Source organism: Notamacropus eugenii, chromosome 5 (assembly GCF_028372415.1).
Source record: "Notamacropus eugenii isolate mMacEug1 chromosome 5, mMacEug1.pri_v2, whole genome shotgun sequence".
In the NCBI taxonomy this organism is placed as follows: domain Eukaryota; kingdom Metazoa; phylum Chordata; class Mammalia; order Diprotodontia; family Macropodidae; genus Notamacropus; species Notamacropus eugenii.
In genome coordinates this window covers 308,966,973-308,989,775 of record NC_092876.1, presented here as the reverse complement: position 1 = coordinate 308,989,775, position 22,803 = coordinate 308,966,973, and the positions used below count along the sequence as shown (strand labels likewise).

Here is a 22,803-nt window from a genome sequence, read left to right as displayed (position 1 = left end):
ACATGGAGAAGATGAGGTCCTAAGCCCTCTCCCACCTGGGGATGGCATGTGGTCTGAAAATCTCTTTGCATTTGTTCTTTCTTGATTTTAGGTGAAATGGGGTATTGGAAATGGCTCCGACTTGTGAATTTCAAAAGGGTGGATTAGGGAACCACTGAAGAGCAGCTAGATGGTACAGTGGATAGAGTGCTGGGCATGGAATCAGGAAGACCTGCATTCAAATATGACTCAAATGCTTACTGGTTTTGTGACCTGGACAAGTCATTGAACCTCTGTTAGCAGCCACCCTCAGGGTTGTAGCGAGGATCAACTGAGTTAATAATTGTAAAGTGCTTAGCACAGTGCCCAGCACATGAGTGTTACATAAATGTTAGCTATTCTTACAGGAAGTCTGAGTGCTGAACTCCAGCCTGGGATTTACTGGAGGTCAAGAACTCGTAAAGCCAAAGCCAAGGCCCTGAGGAAGGACCTGCTTTATCCAGCCCCAGAAATAGGAAGAAACAATGATGGTGATTCATCTTTTGGCCATGCCACATTTGGAGGTGAGTGTGGTGGGCAATGCTTTGTAGGAACACCTTCAGGTTTGCACTCACTCTCCCCAGGGACCAAGGTGGTGTAGGAGAGAGTGTATTTCACCCCCCCATCTGTCCCCCACTCCTCCTATGTTCCACTGTCACTGACTCAGGGTTCATTTTTCCCTGCCCCAATCCTGTTTCTCTGCCTCTTGGCCCTCTTGGCTACTAACTCTTGGCTTATCCATGTAGTCACCACTGGCCTTGCTCATCTTCTTCAGTTTGCTGTGTAGCTGAAAGGTAAAATCTTTTAGCTGCTGACTATGTGGACTTTGGAAAGTTCTTCTGGCTCTGCCTGCTGGTATTTATGAACTCTTTGATATCAGTTGCTCACTTGACCTCTGAGTCGTCAGAGCTTAGATATCCCGTGTTTGTTTATGTTTCTGTTTTCTTGTCCCGAGGCAAGACCTGCTTCCTTTGCTCTATAGATATTGACGTGATGCACATAACCAACTAGCCCATCTGAGGGGCCTAGGTCCTATCCTACCCAGCCCACAGATTCTCTCACACTTGTGTAAGGATGAGAAAGGAAGGGGAAACAAACGCATGACCTTCTATCCCCAATCCAGAATAGAGGAAGACAATGAAAATCAGTTAAAAAGGATAGGAGGTCGTGGAGCAGCTGGGTGGTACAGTGGATAGAGTGCCATCCCTACAGTGAGGACTTGAGTTCCAATCTAACCTCAGATACTTGCTAGCTGTGTAACCCTGGGAAAATCACCTAACCCCATTGCCTCCAATATGAAAATAAAGATGGGAGGGAGGAAAAAAGGAAGCAAGTGAACATAGAAAAGGAAAATAGGAAGGATATAGGACTTGTCATGTTGTTTTTCAGGATTTATGAGACCAAATAACTTTTAGGAATAACCCAAGGAAACCTATAAAGCAAATTATTTATAATCACAGGCAATCTAAGCAGTAAGTTCATATAATTCAACAAATTATATCTTCTAAAATTTTCTTCAATAATGTTTTATAACAATAAATAATTTTGAGAGGCAGCATGAGACAGTGGATAGAGACCAGGCCTATGAATCTGGAAGACTTGGGTTCAAGTCCTTTCTTTGACACATACACAGTCTTTGTGACCTTGGGAAAATAACTTCATTTTTCAGTGTCCCAGAACATTACAGGTGCTGCTGATCTGTGTTGGTAAAGGAATTTCCTCAGTGGAAAATTCCTATGCTAATGAAATCAGTCATCCTCCCTTAGACAAACACTCCCCTAAACAAACTCTCCCCTTTCTCCTTTCCTGTCCTCTTAACCCTCTACTTTTATTTTTTGTGTTCTTTCTCTTTTTTTTGCACTTAATAGCATTTTTTTTTATAATTACATGTAAAGAAAGTTTTTAATATTCATTTTGGTAAGATTTTGAGTTCCAAATTTTTCTCTCTCCTTCCCTTCCCTCCTCCCTCCCCAAAACAGCAGACAATCTGATATAGGTTATATATGTGCAATCACGTTAAACATATTTCCACATTAGTCATGTTGTGAAAGAAGAATCAGAACAAAAGGGACAAACCACGAGAAAGAAAAAATAACAAATAAGTGAAAATAATATGCTTTGATTTGCATTTAGAACTCTCTAATTTTAGATTCTCAACCAAGTGATCAAATCTATTTACCATCCTCAGGTATACTGAGTGTCTCAGGATATCACCAGGAACTTAGTAGTCACTTGAAGGCAGTAGCAGTTTGAAGGTCAAAGATTCAGTGTCCTCATCTGTACAATGAAGTGGCTTGCGAGTCCCTTCTGGCTTTAATCTATGATCTTATGAATTAATAATTAAGAGCTAGCACTTATATAATGCTTTGAGATTTACCAAGTGTTTTACAAACATCTCATTTTATCCTGTAAGCCAGGCTCAAGAAAGCACACTAGTCTGATCTTGACTGAGTCAGGGATTGTGCACACTGAGCAAGTGTGGAGATTCTGTCTCAGATTATGAGGCAAAGCTCTTTCCACTGCAATACAGCCTCCCTGAAGGCAGTCATAATTTTTGCCAAGGTCCACACCTGAACATCCCTCAAGGAAGCAACTGACAGGCAATCAAATTAATGATAAAGATTCTTTCCTTTGTGTTCATTTGCCTGGCTCTCAGACTGGAATCCTTCCTGATGCCAATTCAGTATTAGACTTGAGAGATCCCTCTAGAGGCTCAAGTGAGGAACTACATCCAGACTTTGGGGTTTCTGCCCCAAAGGTGGTTTTTTTTTTCCCTTCCAGTAGTCAAATAACTATATACATCACCCTCATGATGTCATTGGTTCCTTTGAGAATGAAGGACGAACAGCCACATGAGGGTGTATGAATTTGTTACAATTACTAACTGACCCAAGGCTGCTATCAGGACATGTGGTAGCCAATTATACAATAGTATTAAAGATAATGACACTCTAGTGCTGTATTACTTCATATGAGCTAGCTAATCAGCAAAATATTTTTTTTCTCCTAAAATTTTATGAAGCCCATAACCTTTGGGGTTAGATGGACACATTTGGCCTTTGGGCTCCATGTTGGACACTTACCCTAGGATTCTTGTATCAGTATTCATCGACATTTATTGATTTATATTAAGCAAGTTGTATGACTTTGAACATTCTCTTCCCCTCTCTCCCATCCATCCCCATCTTCTCTTGAGGCTATAGTTCTAATTGTCCCCTTTCATCCTCAATCTGCATCTCTTACACTGTTTCTACTAACTGAAACCTGCCTTTGCCCAAGAGGATATCTCATCTCACACAGAAATGTGACCCAATACCTGCTCTCAAGGACATTATGGTCCATTTACAGAGATAAGATATAAATATAAAAAAGAAAAAGATGATATTTTAAGGATATGGACGTTTCCTCTGTGGATAACTCCCTCTAAAATCATAGATTACATCTGTCTTGGTAGAGAGTTTAAAGACTTGCTGTGGCCCCAAAGTATCTAATATCTGCCCTCTGATGAGCCTCTGCACTTTGCTGGGATGGTTGTGTTATGACTAATGATACCTGCCCCAAACTTGAAGACTTTCTTTATTTTTTAATATTCAATTTTATTTTACTTTCAGTGTTGAATTTTCTACCTCTCCTTCTTTTACCCATAAGAAGGCAAGTAAAAAAAACAAAACCTCTAATACATAGAGTCAAACCAAACAAACACCCGGATTAGTTATGTCCAAAAAAAAAAAAAAAAAAAGGAAAGAAAAGAAAATATGCTCAGTGTATACTCTGAGTCCATCAGCTCTATCTGGAGCTTGATTGTATGTTGTATCATTAGTCCTTTGGAAATGTGGTTGGTCATTGTGTCGATCAGATTTCCTATGTCTTTCAAAATTCTAATCTTGAAGCTTTTCTAGCTAGGTAGAGCTTTTGATAAACTTCAGAATATCATAATAATGAAACAGGAGAGGAGAAGACTGGTCAATGTCAAGGGTCAAATGACCAAAAACGATTATATTGGGAGTGTAACTATAGACTAGTCTGGTTGAAACAATGGGTATACAGGAAGAGGTGGCAGGTAAGACTGGACAGGTGTTGGAATAGTTAGGTCTTTCCACACCGTGCTTAGCAAGCAGAGATAGAGTGACTCTTTCTTCCATGTTTAGTAGACTTAGGCTAAGATTAGGGGACCTGATCTTTTGGCTGGTTTTGGTGCTCACTAAAGTATAGGCCTGGCAGGGCCCATCTTGGATAAAGTCCTTGAGTATGTCTTCTGTGTCCTTTCAGCCCTCCCTGTGCCTTAATGTTGGGTAGATGTTGCTTTCTCTCTCAATCTTACAGCCTTTCACAGTTGACCAGAACTGTTAAGATGCTTCTTGGATGCCTGGGGTTCTTGAATGATCCTTACGGTGGCCAAGGCAGTGTTTTTTGGTTTGTAACTCTCTCTCTCTCTTCTTTCCCCTACCCAAACCTCTTACTCAACAGTTGCCCCATACTATCAGTGTGTGCCTGACTTGCAGAGAATTCCTCCGGGCACTCATTGCACCATTTAGGCACCTGTTTATATTGCTTATTCATAAAGCTGGCAGCCATCCTTGGATTGGAGCTCTACACATGGAAAGTGTTCAGTGCTCCTGACTCACTGGTTGGTTAGCAAAAAGGAAAGAACATGACAGCCCCATCAGAAAGGATGGAGTAATGTTTTTTGAGTGGCTTTATGGTGGTCGTACATGACATTTTCATTGACAGAGTAATCTACCGATGGTATTTAATCCTCACACTCCCCCAGTTCATCTTTCTTCTTTTTTGCCCTGGAGGAAGTGTCCCTTCTTTTTTTCTAAGGCTTAACTTCTCTACTTGTGCTGTAGTTCGGAGCAGGGGCCAAATCTGTTGGCCTTCCTGTACCTACAAGTACTTGGTTAGAGTCTCAGTTCTCTTACTTTTCCTTTTAGCTCCTCCCACTTCTCTAATGTGAATTACTCCTCCCTACCACAGGTAGCTAGTACCCTCATGATGACCTCTACCTATACCTGCTTCCTACCTCCAGTCAAATTTATTCCTCTTTGGCAATCTTGTTGGAGAATTAATAATAAAATCGCTTACATTGAGGGGTTAATGATTGATAACTAATTTCTGTGCAGCCCCTTAGAAGATGTGGGTTTTTTTTGCCAGGACAACGTATGAAATGCAAAAGAACAACACTCATGGTAGCTCTTAGACGTTATTAGCAATTGCCAAGAAAGAAGCTATATTTGGAAGTCTCACCTGGCACTCATAAAATCATACAATGGATCTCCATCTACCTAATTTATTCCTCTATGTATAAAGCCCTGGCCTTTTCATACAGATTTGTGCACACAGAAGACTTTTACTATCTAGAAATGGAGGTTACTGGTAAGCACTGATATGTACAATTCAAGAATCAAATATCTGTTAATCATCCATGTTCAGAGCACCGCCCTGGGAGAAAATGTAAAATTTGGATAAGTTATGGTTCCAACCCAGATGAAGTTTATAGTCTGGACAAGAGAGAGATTGAGGAAAGTGGATACTGTGCTGGAGTTGGAGTTAGGGTGATGGGTTCAAATCCTGTCTCTGACATTTAGTTGCTGTGTGATCATGGACAAGTTACTTAAACACTGAGCCTGTTTCCTCATATTTTACATAAGGTCAAAAAGAGCTATAGACCACGTAACACAGGGTTATTGTGAAGATCAGACAGGATGTTTGTGAAGCACTGTGGAAAGTTTAAAGCATTACATCAATGAAAGTTATTATCTGGTAGGTGATGAGACATGCACAACTTACATTCAAAACCATGCCTGAGGCCCCTTTCTCTGATTGGTCATTTCCGCTCAGAACACCGTTTTAAAGAAGGCTCCCTAGGCCAGCCACATTCCCATTCCTTTCTGCTCCCATTGCTGACTCTCCTGACCTCTTTCTCCATCATGATATTCACTGATGGATCAGTGCCTCTCTCCCTCCCTCCCCATTCCACTGTAAGCCTATCAAGAAGGTCTGAGTTTTTGCTTTCCTGGAACATAATAAGTCCTTAATAAATGCCTGTTGACTTGATGACATAATAAATGTACAAAAGTAAAGGAACAGACAGTACTGGAGAGGGAAGTGAGGGATGGAGTGACTTATGGGGTCAAGCCAAGTGCTTCCTGAGGTAAGGAGATGGCAAGTACACAGGGCTTTAAAGAATTCCTATTGAAATCCTGTCCAAGGAAGACCGTGGGAAGACATTGTAGTGTATGGATTCCTTGGGACACTAGCTAATTAGGTATCTTCCCACTAAATTTATCCACATGCACATTCAGGCCCCAGGGAATCTGACACCCAAGTCAGAATCTAAAAAGGAAGAAGTGCTGTGATCCTGGGGTTGTCTGTGATGGTTGACTCTGCTATAGTTCCTGGTCCTGGTCTCTAGGGGCTCTCCATCGCTCTACGTTTGACTGAGGGGGAAGCTATATATATGGTTTGTCCTTCATTCTCCAGGATCAGTGATATCAGGAAGGTGACTAGGGTGCCCAGTGTACAAAGCACTGGGCCTGGAGTCAGGAAGACCTAAATTCAAATATGACTTCAGATACTTACTAGCTAGATGATTTACCTTAGTTTCCTGTCAAATGAGCTGAAGAAGGAAATGGCAAACCACTCCAGTGTCTTTGTTCAAAGAGTCGGGCACACTTTACTAAGCGAAGGCCATTGGGTTGGGTATTGCATGACTTCTCTTCATTCCATTTATTGACTGATCATTCTTTTCAGTCGTTTTCTAGGCTGGAGTTCCAATGGTTAAAGTCTTCTTCATACTCACTGTGTTTGCCCTTAAGAGTTTATGCTAGTCTCCTCCTCCCAGCTCCCATGGACAAATGATTCATCCAGCCTCAAGCCTTATCACATATAAAATGATTACACTGGACTAGAGGGCTGGGAGGCCTCCTCATTATAGTTCTGTAACCCCATCATCTACTTACCATTGCCTTCCAGGTTACTTTAGTACCTGACTTTAAGTAAGACAAGTTCAAATTTTGCCCTCATCCTTGATGTCAACATCACTTATAATTATAACCTTTCCAATATACTGGTGGGAACAGATATCAACCTGATCAGTTCCTGTAATCTTCATAAACCTCACCTGGGCCTCCCTTCTAACTCTAATCATTTTTAACTTCCTATCATATTCTTCATCCCATACAAGTTAGTCTAATTCTTATATCTTCTTTCCACTTAGAGGAGCTTGCCCAACTTACATTTATGGGGGGATAGAGATGGGAACAGGAAAGAGCACTCTTCTTAAAATTATATTTAAAGAAATTAAGAGATTTGGATTAGGTTTTGCAATTAAAGGAATGAACCAGAGAAGGAATTTTTCTCATCTGGATTATAAAGATGAATTTGACCAAGGGTGGGGAACCTTGTTGGGTGGGCCACATGTGACTCTCTAGGTCTTCAAGTGGCCCTTTGACTTATGTGTCCTGGACATGACCTCGAAGGCCCCTTCCAAATCTGTTCTATTGTAATCTTTAAATCTATGACTCTAAGAAGTGATTTGTACAATGTTGCACATATGGCACAACCAGGACTTCTAGTCTTTTCAATAAAAAATCATATTCTTTCCTGATCCTCTAAACTGTAGGTGCTCTTTCATATTCCCTTAGCTCTACTTTGTATTTGTGTTTATTTTCTTTTTTGCTGTGTGTACATGTATACACACATATATTCATATGTACAGGGTGTGAGGTGTGTTCGTACCTGTCTCCACTCTTACAATGTTGAGAGTAGGGATTGCTTCATTTTCTAAACCTGTGTCCCAGATACCTGACTGGTGCTTACTGAATACTTGTTGATTGCTTATACAGTCTGCCTTACATTTGCATGGGCTTCTGACTTTTCAGAGCACTATCAGTGTAGTATACAAAAATTAACAAATTTAGATTGAGTCCCAGTTCTGATACTTATCAGTTGTATAACTTCAGGCAAGCCACTTGTTATTATTTACCTTCCAGGGATTATCTTCCTACTAAATTCTATTGCAGGTACTCCCATGCTAACAACCTAACTCAAAATTGGCATATAATGGGCAATGGCTGTGAATTTAATTGATTAAAATTCACTGGGCAGGATTATCGTGAAAGACTGCCAAGATTTCAGGCTAGGAGAATTGGAGGTCAGAAAGCATCTATGCAACTCTGTGATAAGTATGGGAGAGAATGGGTGGGGTAGAACATGGACCTATGATTTTACTGGTAGAAAGAATATTTAGGTGAAGAAACTTCCTCTATCAACTGTGGGTACCTTCACTACTTGTGGTTTTAAGAGAGTTGCCTGGGACATTGAGATTAAGTGCCTCAACCAGGGTCAGTGGTGGGATCTGAACTCAGGTCTTTCTGGCTTTTGGAGCCAGCTCTGCCTCCACTGTAACTCACTGCCTATATAGCAACTATAAAATAAAGTCTCTGGTCTTGAGGACTTTATAATCTCAGTGAAGACCCTAAATATGTATTCAAACTGGAATTTCAGATCCAAAAGAGAGGAACTAGCTCAAAACAATTCATTTAATGAGAGGTCAAAGGACTGCCCATCTTCGGACTGCTAGTTAATGGAAAAATCAAGACCAGGACCCCAGTTTCCCGACCTCCAGTTCACTGTTATTCCTATTATACTATGCTGCTTTCTTAATACCATCTTCTATAGTAGGTGTCTTCTTTGAGGTTTACTCTATTTGGATTCATCACTCAACCTGGATCCTGATTGGCTGTTATCTACTAAGCTCCAGTTCATTCCCTCTCCTTTTTCAGTGTGTTCAGTGCTCCCACCCCAAACTCCAGCCCTCCTACCAAGGGATGTTGCCCCAAACACTTCAACTTCCAAGTTCCTCAATTGACTCCATTTTAGCTATCCATAGGGATGGTCACAACTCTCATTTTCCCACCACCCCATAGGCACTCTACTTCCTTAAAAAAAATTACTATCTCTTACTATGCCTTAATCCTCCCAAATTTTTATGCTCAGTCATGACCTACAGACTCTGCCCCTTTACGTTCTGCCAGGGCATCAACCTTGTTCTGGCTACGTTCTTCTCTTCCTGATTTGGACTCCTTTCCTACTTCTGCACTGATGAACGGAGGGAAGGTCTGGAAGCCATGCCAGACACTGCAAATTTGTCATCTAAACTAAGGTAGTCCTTCGATTCCCTATCTACCTTCACACAGAGCCTGTTTAGAAACTTTTCTCAATTCAAGACTTCAATGGCACTCCCTTCCCCAAATGGAGGACCTGGCCTCATCATATTATGAAGAGTCAAGACCCTTTGCAAAGAACTCCCTCTCTTATCTGATATCTTTTCCTATTCACAATCTTTTCACTATGTAACCCCATCCCCTATTCTTTCTTTACTCATATCTGAGAAAAGGGAACCCTCCTTCTTTCTAAGGCCAACCCTTCTATATGTTCCCTTACCTATCCAAACAGATTTCCCCACCCCCAGTTGTTTCTCTTTTCCATAAACTTCAATAACTCCTTATATACTTCCTGTTATTTAAAACAATTCCAAGTCTCCCCAACTTTAAAAATAACCTTCCCTAGATCCCACTATCTGAGATTGTTTTATATCCCTCCCATTCTCAGTCAAAAATCCTTGAAAAGTCAGTTACTCAATGCTTTCCCTTCCTTTTTCTAAGATTCCCAAAATCTGTGTCTTACCAAAAATCAAATTATCAAATCTAATGGCCTCTTCTTAATCCTCATCCTGACTTTTCTGCATTTGACACTGCAGACCACCATCTCCCCCTGGATACTTTCTTCTTTGGGTTTTCCTGACATTGCTCTTTCCTGCTTCTCAGATCACTTATTCCCTCCCCTTCCTTCCAACTGCTCCCCAATTTCCTTTGATCATTCACCGTCTCTATGTCCCTCTCTGTGAGTGTACCCTAAGGTTGTCCTGGGCTCTCTTCTCTCTACACTCACTTGGGTGATGTCACCAGCTTTCAAGGGATCATATTACCAGCTGTATTCAGATGACTCCCACATTATATCTCTTCTGAGCTCCAGTCCATATACCCTTCTGCATATTCTAAAGCAGGCTTGCACAGCCTGAAGCCCATCAAAGGATCCTGAGCAGTCCCTGAAAAATGTAGAGGAAACATCCTCTACACTTATAGCCTGAGGGCCACAAGTTGTGCAGGTCTATTCTAGAGGCATCTCAAACTCAAAACGCTGAAACTAGAACTCATTCTTTTTTCCAACAAGCATAGTTTTCTATCACTGCTTAAGGAATCATCATCCCTCTAGTTATCCAATCTGGTAGCCTTGGCATGATCTTCACTTTTTCTCCATATACAGCTGCCAAATTTTCCCCCCCACATCACTCACAAAGTTTCCCCTCACATAGCCACCTCCCCAGTTCTGGACTATTATAACAGCATCTCAAGACTCTTCCATCTATGCTTTAGCTATTTTCCTAAGGGCAGCTAGGTGGTGCAGTGGATAGAGCACCAGTGCAGGAGTCAGGAGAACCTGAGTTCAAATCTCACCTCAGACACTTGACACTCACTAGCTGTGTGACCTTGGGCAAGTCACTTAACTCCAATTGCCTCATCCTGGGTCATCTCCAGTCACCCTGATGAATATCTGGTCACTGGATTCAGATGGCTCTGGAGGAGAAGTGAGGCTGGTGACCTACACAGCCCTCCCTCACTCAAAACAAACTCAAGTGCAAGTCATGTCATTATTTCTCTGATGGCATGGTCTTCTTCAGCAACAAAGGACGAATAAAGCATGGATCTTAATGTGGATCCACTTGCTCGGTAAACTCCAGTGGCTTCTTATGGCCTCGAAGACCAAACATCAACTTCTCCATTTGGCATTTCAAGCTCTTCCCACTTTTCCAGCCTTCCACACATTATTCTGCCTGCAGTACTTTTAGATACAAACATACTCTGCTGGCCTAGTTACTGTTCTTCACACAGAACACTGTCTCCAAGTTGCTGCACTGGCATGCCTAGAATGCACTCTCTCCTCACCTCTAGCTTTTGCAATCTCTGGCTTCCTTTAGGAGTCAGCTCAAATGCCACTTTCTACACGAATCAATTAACAATTCCTTCCTGCAGAAGTTGTCTATACTTATGTATACATATTGTCTCCTCCACTAAGGACCATTTCTCTTTTGTCTTTGCTGCCTTGGTGCTTTCACCCCAGCACCTGATACTTAAGAAGTACTCTAAACTGTTTCCTAACTGATCTTCTATGCTCCTCTAATTGAACATAATTTCTCCTCTCTAATCTTATCGCTCATAATCTGTTTGTATCTCCGTGGATGAAAAGTGTTGGACTTGGGGTTAGGAAGACCTGAGTTCCAATTCAGCCTCAGATACTAGCTGTGTAACCCTGGGCAAGTCACTTCACTTCCATCTGTCTCAGTTTTCTCACCTGGGAAATGCAGGGTTGTCACGAAGATCAAATGAGAGGACATTTACAAAGTCCTCTGCAAACCTTAAAGTACTAATGTAAGTCCTGGTTATTACATTTTCCACATATTGCTTTTTATTAATATACTTTTAGCTCTCCTATTAGATGGCAATAAACCTTAAAAGGCAGGCACTGGCAGAGATCCTTGCATGTATTAAATGCTCAAATGTTTGCTAAACAAATAAGCTTGATTTCTCCCTTAGTCCCTAATAAAAAATGCCATAACCTGAAGTTATTTATGGGCCACCCATAAGGCTTAAAGTAACAAATGTACTTTATTAAGTTACAGATTAAAGAAAGCTACTGAGCCACGGTCAATAACTTCTTTGCTCTCTAATTCAACAGCTGTGTAACCTGATGGGTCTAGTGTAGCCATGCCAACCCTGATTGCTACACATTATTTACACGGGTTTGACTTTGATCATGGAATTAGAAAATCAAAGCATTATTTTAGTTTAGCTTCCAAGTGCATGGCTGATGTCTGAATGCAGTTTCTTTTATATTCCATATTTTCCTTTTAGTTCTTCCACTTTTGCAATATAAGCTTTCATGGAATCTTCTTTGGATTTTCCTGTAAATCACCAACAGAGATTTTGTCAAGTACTGAAAAAACCCAACAAACTGAGACAACTTATCTGCATTTTGCTCCCATATCATTACGGCTGTTTGTACTGCTAGCAATGTGTACTGGCATGACAGATTAAACGTGTCGGTTGAAAGATAAGACTCATAGTCAATAAAATCTAACTTAAGTAAGTCACAGCGACTAACTCCCACTCATCCCCACCCCCAAAGTTCCCACAGCTGAGTTTGGCCAGCAACCCTTTCAGGATTTGTTCCTCCCAGAGTCACTTAGTGGGGAGTGGAGAGACCAAACCAGTAGCTTATTCCTTCAATGAAGCTGGCTCTTGTCCAAGCCCTCAGGCAAGAGCAGACAAGTTCTTCAAGAAGGACAAGGCAGATCTTTGTCTTCCTGCTCCAACAGTAAGAATACTATGTGCTCAAGGATTATACTTGTGAAGAAGGGTCTCTAGACCGTAGACCCTAGAAGAAGGCAGGGGAAGAAGTGGGAGCACAGGGAGCACCACACTGGTAGTGAAAGGAAGCAGGACTTCTGAGTAACAATTCATTAAATAATAATGGAGAAGGCTATTCTTTATTTTTCAGCTACTTGAAAATTCTAGGGATTTGTTACAGTCCTTTCTTGAGCCTAAGGGCTTCTCATTTGAATGAAGACATAGGCAGCATTTTGAAATGAGCCAAGAGGAACTCAAAGGCAGGCAGGCACCTCAGGGCCAAATTAGCAGACCCTTTGCCAGGTTTCTAGTAGTCACATGATTAAACAGGAGCTGGAACACTTCCTAGTTGATGCTTCAATGCTCCTGGGTGAGTCTCTAGTACCCACTAGCAGCCTCACCACTGGTGATACTGGGAGTGCTTACAAGAGAATAATGAGAGTGTGTCCACATTGGGTCCAGTTGGAGGCTCACCTTCTTACTCTGAATAGCACTTCTGGGGGAAGAAATGCCAACAAGTAGGTAGTACAGGCTCTGATATTATCAACATCCTTTGAGTGGTCCAGCCACCTTTCTGGTACTAAGCCAGGGGAAAGTTATCACAGGAAGTTAGTGACTGTTTATGCCTACAACAATTCAGGGTCAATTCCACACAGTTTATCTTCTTTGCCAATGCTCTTATTAAGTGTTGATCTCTATTGCCTAATGAAAACTTCCTTTCAGGACTGAACTATGCAAGATTTAATTAATTAGAACATAGATGATTACCTTTCAAAGAGTTCCAGGCATCCCACTTAGCCTTGCCTTTGAAGTCCATCATACCTGGACGATCTTAAACAAGGGTGGGGAAAATAAAAGCAAAGTTAGATACCTGAGGAAGGATTATGATCCAAAAGGCACACACTACGTACTTAATAAGTGCTTACTGAATTAAGCTAAGATCTTTAACAACTTTCTTGATAAAAAGGAAACTGTTACTTTTAAGTCCATCTGAATCTTAAGCCTGTGAAGTGGATTTCAACTACACCTCCCTTACAAACCTGACAAAATGGGGGAAAGATTCTTTACAAAATATTAATTCCATCGTTTCTTTAAAGTAAATCCTGACTTTATAATAGTAGACTGTACATGTAGGATATTCAAGGATTTTAAGTTTCCATTTCCCAGGCTGATCAAATCAAAGGGATCCTTGCTCAATGGACAACGTACATGCCAGCAGACAGGGGACAACCAAATGCTGTACCTCATGGCATAGCCCAGATTTTGGAAGGAACAAAGGCTGGACAATTGCAAGCTGACATGGAACCATAACACTCAATCACAGCTAATGAGAACAGACTTGTACAGAGGGGAATTGCTATTCTAACAACAAAAGACAAGTAGTGTTGGCTATATCACTGAGTCAGAGCACTGTCCTAGTATTCCCTAACCGTTTTTTAAGGCATTTGGGTCTCCATGGAGCTGCTTATACAACAGAAAGGCATTTTTTGCTACTCCTAAGGCAACCCTGGAGGTCCAAGTACACCTACTACTTCCTGCACAAAAATTTCCCAGGCTACCCTGGCTCAAAATGAAATGTTTATTGTCTGGCTCTTGCAACATCACACTTGATTAGATACTGCTTTGCAAAATTCACATATTTTTAGCAAGCGAGGAGCTCAGAAGTCATTGATTGATTCAACCTCTTCCTTTTATAGACTAATGAGTTGGGGAAAAAAAAAAAAGATTATTAATGAGCTGAGCTGAGACCCAGAAAAGTTGAGCAAAGCCCAAGGGATTTGATTGAACTCATCCCCCTGACTCCAAATCCAGTGTTGCTTTCTACTTTACTATGCTATCTAAATTGAGAAGGGACATTCTTATTTGATCCTTGGGTGTGCAAATATCCACATATGCAGAATGAAGGAAGTGAGGCTCTGACTAATTAAGTGACTCATCTGAGGTTACATAACTACGAAAAAGTTGTGTTGGCAAAGGAATCCAGGTCTTCTGACTTCAGGTCTAGTGTTCTTTGCAGAACATCTTATTTTATGTCTGTCTCCAACTGCACTGTAAGGTTCTTAAAAAGTTTTCCTTCTTGTCTTCTTTCCTTAGCGCCTGCCCAGTGCTAGGCACACAACAGACACCCAAATAAGATCTACTACAAGTGGTTTCTCTATGAGGAAGAGGAAATTACCCAAGCTCAGGTGCGTTCTAGAAAGGTCCTCCCCTAAATTGTCTCGACTGCCAAAACTTTATTACTAAGCTTCTTTGCTTCAGAATGCAACTTTGTGGAACTAGCACCCACTGGTCAAGGAAGGGCTTGGAGGGACTTAGGAGCAAATTAAGATCACTCAACGCAAAGGTCTAATTATCACAACAATGGCTAGTTAATGCTACAAAGCCAACGAACTCCAAGGCTTCACTAAGCCAAAATAAAAGAGTCCAAAGAACATTCTGATATTTTGCAAACATTCCCGGGTATAGTTCTGCCTTCTAATCCTTCCTTGTCACTATCATCTTCAGCAAAAGCATGAAAGGACAAATCAAGGCATTGCTGAGGGTCAAGGAAAGAAGATAATAAAGGTAGAGATATCAGAAAGATTTGTTCTCTAGCACTCTGGTTTTTCTTTCCTATGCTCTAGATTACTAAACTCTCTGAAGAGCCATATAAGTTTCACAAAGTGGATTATTTGGGCTCTTTGCCCAAATTAAGTAACCCTCAGGGGACAGTAATGTAGAAAAGAATGATGGATTCTGAGTCAAATGTGGGTCTAAATCCTGGTTCTGCTATTTGTTCAGTTTCTTCATGAAACTAGATAAACCTGGCAAATCTACCTCTCTAATGCTATCCCCAAGACAAAAAAGAGAGGGGAACTCTTCTTAATAAGATTTTCTTGGGGGCATAGTAGAAAGATGCACATGCTCTAGCTCTTCCCCCACAGCCCATAAAATACCTGTAAAAAATTACTCTCAACAAATTCTAGAGCAGCAGAAGCCACAGAATGACAGAGTGAAAGAGATTTCTAGACAAAGGTAACCTGGAAGGCTGACAGAAAAGGTCTATCCCATGGGATGCTAAGCAGAGCAGAGCCCAGCCATGGCTGCATGGCACTTGGAGGAACAGGACCAGAACAGGCTTCCAGGGCAGAATCCGCAGCAGGGAGGGTCTCAGATCCCTCAACCCACAAGTGCCAAGGAAAACCTCAAAGGTCAGTAAGAGGGCTTTCCCAACTGGGCAAGAGGGGAACAGGGTCCCCCCCAGCACAGGCCCCAGGCAGCGGTGGCTGCAGCAGCAGCGGGGTGGCAGTGGTCGAGTTGGGCAGCAGCTTCCATCCTTGGAGCAGCTCAGCTTAAAGCCCTTGGGGGAACTGAGCAGCTGATCGGAATCTCAGCCCTGAGCATGATGCTGGGGTGAGGAGGAGCACTAGGACCCTCCTCTTGACAAAGGATTCAGAGGTCAAGCAACTGGCTGGGAAAATGCCCAAAAAAGGGAAAAAAATAAGACCATAGAAGGTTACTTTCTTGGTGAACAGGTATTTCCTTCCATCCTTTCGGATGAGGAAGAAGAATGCATACTGTTGAGGAAGTCAAGGCTTTTGCATCCAGTACCTCCAAAATGAACATTCAATGGGCTCAGGCCATGGAAGAGCTTGAAAAGCAAGTCAACAGCTTGCTAAAGGAAACTCAAAAAAATGGTAAAGAAAATAACACCTTTAAAAACAGGCTAACTCAATTGGAAAAAGAGGTCCAAAAAGATAATGAGGAGGAAAAGGCTTTAAAAAGCTGAATTAGCCAAATGGAAAAGGAGGTTCAAAAGCTCACTGAAGAAAAAGTTCTTTAAAAATGAGAGTGGAGCTGAGGGAAGCTAATGACTTTATGATAAGCCAAGAAATTACAAAACAAAACCAAAAGAATGAAAAAATAGAAGATAATGTGAAATATCTCACTGGAAAAACAACTGACCTGGAAAACAGATCTAGGAGAGACAATTTAAAAATTACCGGACTACCTGAAAGTCATGATCAAAAAAAGAGCCTAAAAATTATCTGTCATGAAATTATCAAAGAAAACTGCCCTGATATTCTAGAGCCAGAGGGCAAAATAAATACTGAAAGAATCTACCGATCACCTCCTGAAAGAGACTCAAAAAGATAAACTCCAAAGAATATTGTGGCCAAATTTCATAATTCCCAGGTCAAGGAAAAAATATTGCAAGCAGCTAGAAAGAAACAATTCAAGTATTGTGGAAATACAATCATGGTAACACAGGATCTGGCAGCTTCTACATTAAGGGATTGAAGGGCTTGGAATAGGATATCCCAGAAGTCAAAGGAGCTGGGATTAAAACCAAGAATCACCTACCCAAACTGAGTATAATACTTCAAGGGAAAAAATGGTCATTCAGTGCTATAGAGGGCTTTCAAGCATTCTTGATGAAAAGAGCTGAACTGAAGAGAAAATTTGACTTTCAAACACAAGAATCAAGAGAAGCATGAAAAGGTAAACAGCAAAGAGAAATCATAAAGGACTTTCTAAAGCTGAACTGTTTACGTTCCTACATGGAAAGATAATATTTGTAAATCTTGAGACTTTTCTCAGTAGTTGGGTAGGGATTACACACACAGCACAGGTTGAGTTGAATCAGAAGGGATGATATCTATAAAAAAATCAAATTAAGGGGTGAGAGAGGAATATATTGGGAGGAGAAAGGGAGAAATGGAATGGGCCAAATTATCACTCATAAAAGATAAGAAAAAGCTATTTCAATGGAGGAGAAAAGGCAGGAGGTGAGAGGGGAAAAGTGAAGCTTATTCTTCACACATGGCTTAAGGATGGAATAACATGCTCACTAAATTTGGTATGAAAATCTATCTTACACTACAGGAAAGTAGGAGTGAAGGGAATAAGTAGGATGAGGAGGATGATAAAAGGGAGAGCAAATGGAAGGAGGGAGTAACTAGAAGTACTAGTTGGGAAGGGACAAGGTCAAATGAGAGAACAGAATAAAGCAGGGACAGGGTAGGATGGAAGGAAATATAGTTAGTCTTATACAACATGACTATCATAGAAGTCTTTTGCAAAATGACACATATATAGCCTGTATTGAATTGCTTGCCTTCTCAGTGGGAATGGGTGGGGAGGGACGAAGGGAGAGAAGTTGGAATTCAAAGTATCGGAAACGAATGTTGAGAATTGTTATTGCATATAACTGGAAAATAAGAAATACAGGTAATGGGGTATAGAAATTTATCTTGCTCTACAAGAAGAGAGAGAAGATGGGGATAAGGGAAGGGTAGGGTGTGATAGAAGGGAGGGCACATTGAAGGAAGGGGTATTCAGAATGCAAGGTGTTATGGGGTGGGGGAGGGGAGAGATGGGGAGAAAAACTGGAACTCAAAATTTTGTGGAAATGAATGTCCTAATCTAAAAATAAATTAAAAAAAATTTTTCTTATTAGCTGTCAAATGCTCCTACTACTGATTTCCCTGGCTTTGTTTTTAAAAGCCTTCTTCAACCCTCTTAATACCACTGTCTCTCATCAGTTAACTATTTCCAATTTATCCTTGCTTTGTATATATTTGTTTCCATGTTATCTCCTCTATTAGATTCTAAGTCCCTTGAAGGCAAGGATCATCTTTTTTGTATCCTCAGTTTAGCACAGTGTCTGGAACACTGTAGGCACTTAATCAATGTTCACCGTTTGACTGCTCTAAATGGGATCCTGTTCATTTCTGAAACTACAGGACAGACCAGTTTGGCTGTATGATCCTGGGCAAGTTGACTTCCCCAGGCCTCTAGGAAATGGGATGAGAGATGAGCAGATCCAAGGTTCTTTTCTAGCTTTATCATTTCAATAGTATTGCCACAGTGATACTGATTAAGAGAACAGAAATCAGATGATTATTTCATGAAGTCTCTTCTTCCCTTTAAAACCAATCCACAATGTGAGTTCTTACTACAATGAATACAAGGGCCAGCAATTACTTTGAAAGGAACAGTTTAAGTTGTCTCATTATTAATTCAAAATTACCCTATTTGTCAATAACCAACTTTCCATTAATGCAGAACTGCCCAACTGCATCCACCAGTACCTGTATTTACATCTCCAACTGTGGCTTGTTTGTAGTGGCTATAGATAAACAACATCTCCTGGTCATCTGGTTTGGACTTCAGGTTTTTGACTTCTTCTGCAGCTCGGTCAAATTCAGCCTAATAGGCAGGAAGAAAGGAAGGAGAAAATTAAGTCTCTTACCTTCAGGCACCCAGAAAGGTTCAAGGTTAATGCCCCAGCCACCAGATAAATTTAGAGTCTGGGAGGCCTAAGTTCAAATACAGTGTGACGCTGGTCAATTTACTTAATCTTAGTCTGATTCAATTTCCCCATATGTAAAATGGAAAGAATAGCCCCTGCTTCGCAGGATTGTTGCGAGGATAAATGAGATTTCTCAGATCCCCATATAAATGCAAAAGCTTTCAGGAGAACAGGTACGTAGCGGAACGAGAACTTGCATTTTAGTTACTTGGTCAGAGAACCTGCATTTTAACCCGTTTCGCTGCTGACCTTGGACAAATCCCGGGCACCAAATTCTCCCACCTGTCAAAGGAGGGGGGCTGTACCAGGTGATCTTTTAAGGTCCCCTCTGGCTCTTGCTCCTAAATTGGAGCGCACTTTATACCCTGGGAACAACCACGCAGTAGTCCAACTTTTTTCCGGCCTTGGCCTGGAGGAAGTTCTGTAGGGTCAGCACCGTAGAGGGCGAGAGCGGGGTTTAAGAACAGGGAGGGGCCCTGAGCTTTCAGGGGAAGCATGCGGGCACCGGGGGCCGCCGGGGGAGGGGGGCGGGTGTCCGCGGCAGCTGGACAGCTCCGCCCCCGGCCGGGGCCACAGCGGGGCACCGCGCGGGCACACAGGCGGACGACCTTTGTCCCAGTGCCCCTGGGGCCCCGCGCGGGCACCAGGTCTCTCCCCTTCCTGCTCCCCAAGATGCCTCTTGGTCCATGATCAGCGTACGGACCCTCTCTGCAACCCCCCCTCCTCCCAGCTCCCTACTGTCGGGAAGAAACTGTGGCTTTGGGAGCCAGGCGTCCCAGTGAGGGCACTTGACCTGCTGTGTGACTTGGGCCAATCACTTCCCTTCTCTGGTCCTGAGTGTCCTCATGGGCAAAACGAAGGGTCTGGATTCTTCTAAGATCTCTTCCAACTTTTAAAGTTCCACGGTTCTCCTTCCTCCCTGCCCGGGGCGGACGTACAACTCGGGCTGGCTGCTCGGGAGGAAAGAGGCTGCGGTCCCCAGAATGAAGGGAGGCGGCGGCGGCTCCAGGACCAGTTCCAGCCCTCGTTGGGTGGACAGCCAGCACTCTGCCCACCAGCAGTCAGCCCTTTTCCCCCGGGTCCCGTCTTCCCTCCCCACCCCCGTCCCCTCGCCGATCCTCGGCGTTCCAGCCTGGCTGGATGCCTAGTACCTGAGACATGCTGCCGGCGTGAGCGGGGCGGGGAGGATCAGACGAGAGATTCCCGCTAAGCCTGCACGCTGCACAAGAGCTGGCTGGGCCGATCCCGCTCCTGGTCTGCGGCCCGACTCCAACCTAGGCTCGGCTCAGGCGACTTCAGTGCAGCCAATCACAGCCCGACCCAGTTTTCCGGGGGCGTGGCCTAGCTTGTCCCCGAAAGGCCTCGCCTCCCCCTCGGGCCTCGGCGCCTCACCCTACTCCGCTTCATGCTCTGGGGCTTTTGGCAGGCTGGGGGAAGCGGGAGCGTGCCCGCGCTTGCACTAGCAGTCAGGAAGGGAGGGGGAAGGGGTGGGGAAAGGGGAAAGGGGAGGGGAAAGGGGAGGGGAAAGGGGAGGGGGAGAGAGGGAGAGAGGGGAGGAGGAGACGGGGGAGCCGAATTGGACGCTGGGAGGCGTTGGCGGAAGTGGAACTGGCGCGCGCCCCGCACAGTAAGGAAGGGAAGGGGTGGGGAGGGGCGAGACTGCCGTAAAGAGCCGTTGGTGCGGTTGGGGGGAGGTCGGTGGTGCAGCCTCGTGCGGGCGCAAAGTCTCCCACGACAGGACACTTCAATTTTAGGCCTCCTGCCATCCTGTCCTTCCGCTCTGGGCCGCGGGGTGGTGGAAGGAGCCAGAAGCCCCTCTTTGCCCTTAGTTTGACCACCCTCGGGTCGGGGGCGGGGCTGGCCGGAAGCCCGAGAAGGGGCGGGGCCGGCGGTCGGAGCTGGAGATCTCCCCTCCCCCCTGAGGAGCCTGTGCGTGTGACCCGGATGCGGGGGGCTATGGGGAAGGGGAGGGGAGCATCCATCCTGGCACAGACTTGGTTCGTTCTCGTGGTTCTCTTTACCCTGGCTCCCCAGCGCACCCGCTTCTTTCCCTTGCTCTGATTCTCCCTTAAATCATTTGCCCAGATTTGTGCTGGGAAGTGAATCCCTGTGAGAAGCTTTTGTGACTGAGGGTGGCCCCACCTTGGGAAAGTTGCTTTGGGGAACTCAGGAACAGCGTTTAAAGTTCCCGGTCGAGTCTCCACGCCTGGCCTGGATGCGGCGAGGACAAGGACGGGCCGTGGTTATCCTTAGTGCCGGGCCGAGCCTTGGCAGACCTGGCAGCATTTAGCACGCACCCCTGCCCTGTCTCCTGGTACCCTGCTGGGCTCCGGTTCTCTCGTGCCTCCACCTGTCTGCGGAGGAGCTGGGAGGGATCTCCTCCTGTGCCTTCATGCATCCAAGGTGCAGGGAGAGACTTCTGGACCGAACCGTGTCCGGGTTCTTGTTCGTTGTTTAGCTTATTCTTTGGGATAGGGGTGTTGTGAGGAGCGGAGGGTGTTTTGTTACGGTGACTCTAAAAGGAAAGAAAAAATTTTTCAGGGCCGTTGAAAACTCAAAAAGTTGAGTTTTCCTAACACTGGCCAAGCTGTTGATTAGGTGATAGGGGCCGAGATTTTTACACAAATAGAGGAAAATAGAAATAAGTAAAAACTATCAGGAAAACTTTGGAAATTCTTACTTGGCTCTGGTCTTTTCATCAGAACGTTTTACAAAGTTTTATTTCATTGAAGATAGCATGCTGTGCTATTGAATTTATGCAAGTTAATGTACTTGTAATTGAAAAACTAAGCACGTTGGAATCTTGCATTTTCTACATTTTTAATTAATTGTAGATAATAACATTTTATATGGTTTTTTAAAATCTGCAAAGCACTATACATACCTCTTTTGATAGTAAGGATGTGATCAAGTATGTCCGTTATACATAGGGAGTTGAGTCTTATACTTTATTTAGCTATAAAGTAGGCACCTAGGTTGGTAGTTGTTGATGTTCTAGTCACCTATTTTGGGCTGAGATTTTTTTTCCCTCAGGATCAGAACGGAATAGTTTGGATTGTCTTTAGGAAATTGCCAAGTTCCTTTAATGACCAGACTTCCCACAAAAATAAAAGGTTCATCTCTTTAATATCAGTATTTTACTGTGGTTACAGTATTTAGGGGACATGGAACACAGTAGCCTCTGAGGAATTAGAAATGTGTAACAGGACAATGGAAACTTATGTAGTAAATATGTGTGTGTATTCATCCTTTGTTGCCGAGGAAGACCATGCCATCAGAGAAATAATGATATGACTTGCACTTGACTTTGTTTTGAGTGAGGGAGGGCTGTGCAGGTCACCAGCCTCACTTCTCCTCCAGAGCCATCTGAAACCAGTGACCTGATATTCATCAGGATGACTGGAGATGACCCAGGATGAGGCAATTTGGGGTTAAGTGTGTATGGGTTTAGAGATAGCACAAATGAGGAACTTTTAATGATAGCAGTAATGGGTGTTTTTAGGGAAGTGTATAATCAAAAAGTAAATGAACTGGCCACTTGAAGAGGGTGAGGGTTAAGAGGTTGACAGCCTAAGTACTGCTTTGGTAATCTAATGACTGAAGAAAGTGAGGAAAGTCTTCAAGAGTATGTTGGGTGGACCTTCTGGTAAACTTATGGAGAGGATGTGTTTGGCAGTTGTATGTAATGGACAAACTTAGATCAGTTGGAAGAAATAGCCAAATTGATGAACTCAGCATCTATTTGAGTAAAGATCTGTAGTAAAAACATGGGCCCAACATCTTATCCTAGAATTATACTATTCCTAAAGCACATTTCAAGTGCATTTTTTTTTTTTTACAGAGTATTCCTTCCCAATTAAATCTAACAATCCTTCAAATCTGCAGTAAGGCAACCCTTTAAGCATTTCTATTTTACTGCCATATAACACATTTGATTGAGTAGAAAAGAATATTGAACTCAGCAGTAGATCCGTATTCTTAGTTCTGCTACCATCTTAACTAGCTGTGTGACTGTTTTTG

At 43.0% G+C, this 22,803-nt stretch overlaps 2 protein-coding genes across 11 annotated transcripts in view; one reads left to right on the top strand and one right to left on the bottom strand.

The window, feature by feature from the left end:
• Positions 1-391: 391 nt before the first annotated feature.
• C5H2orf76 (chromosome 5 C2orf76 homolog) overlaps positions 392-22,803 on the top strand; it is a 79,096-nt gene continuing 56,684 nt past the window's right edge. For 2 of the 9 annotated variants that reach the window (XM_072613329.1, XM_072613326.1), the window contains exon 1: positions 20,271-20,410. Coding sequence is in view for 5 of the 9 variants with exons in the window: in XM_072613319.1 (XP_072469420.1) it covers positions 504-542; positions 14,583-14,674 (131 nt within the window). In the remaining 4 variants the exon portion in view is untranslated. Of the gene's footprint in view, positions 543-14,582; positions 14,675-20,270; positions 20,411-20,443; positions 21,187-22,803 lie in introns of those variants that run through there. The other 7 variants (XM_072613319.1, XM_072613322.1, XM_072613321.1 and 4 more) reach the window with 7 other exon arrangements.
• Positions 11,729-20,067, bottom strand: DBI (diazepam binding inhibitor, acyl-CoA binding protein). 2 transcript variants are annotated; one of them, XM_072613330.1, is made up of 4 exons: positions 19,935-20,067; positions 18,563-18,680; positions 13,257-13,319; positions 11,729-12,043 (listed from the first exon to the last, which is right to left on the bottom strand). In XM_072613330.1, the coding sequence occupies exons 1-4, from the start codon at positions 19,941-19,943 to the stop codon at positions 11,970-11,972; spliced, it is 264 nt and encodes an 87-aa protein (XP_072469431.1). In that variant the 5' UTR covers positions 19,944-20,067; the 3' UTR covers positions 11,729-11,969. The 2 variants fall into 2 exon arrangements, with proteins under 2 accessions (XP_072469431.1, XP_072469432.1); XM_072613331.1 differs by lacking the exon at positions 19,935-20,067 and adding an exon at positions 19,577-19,708.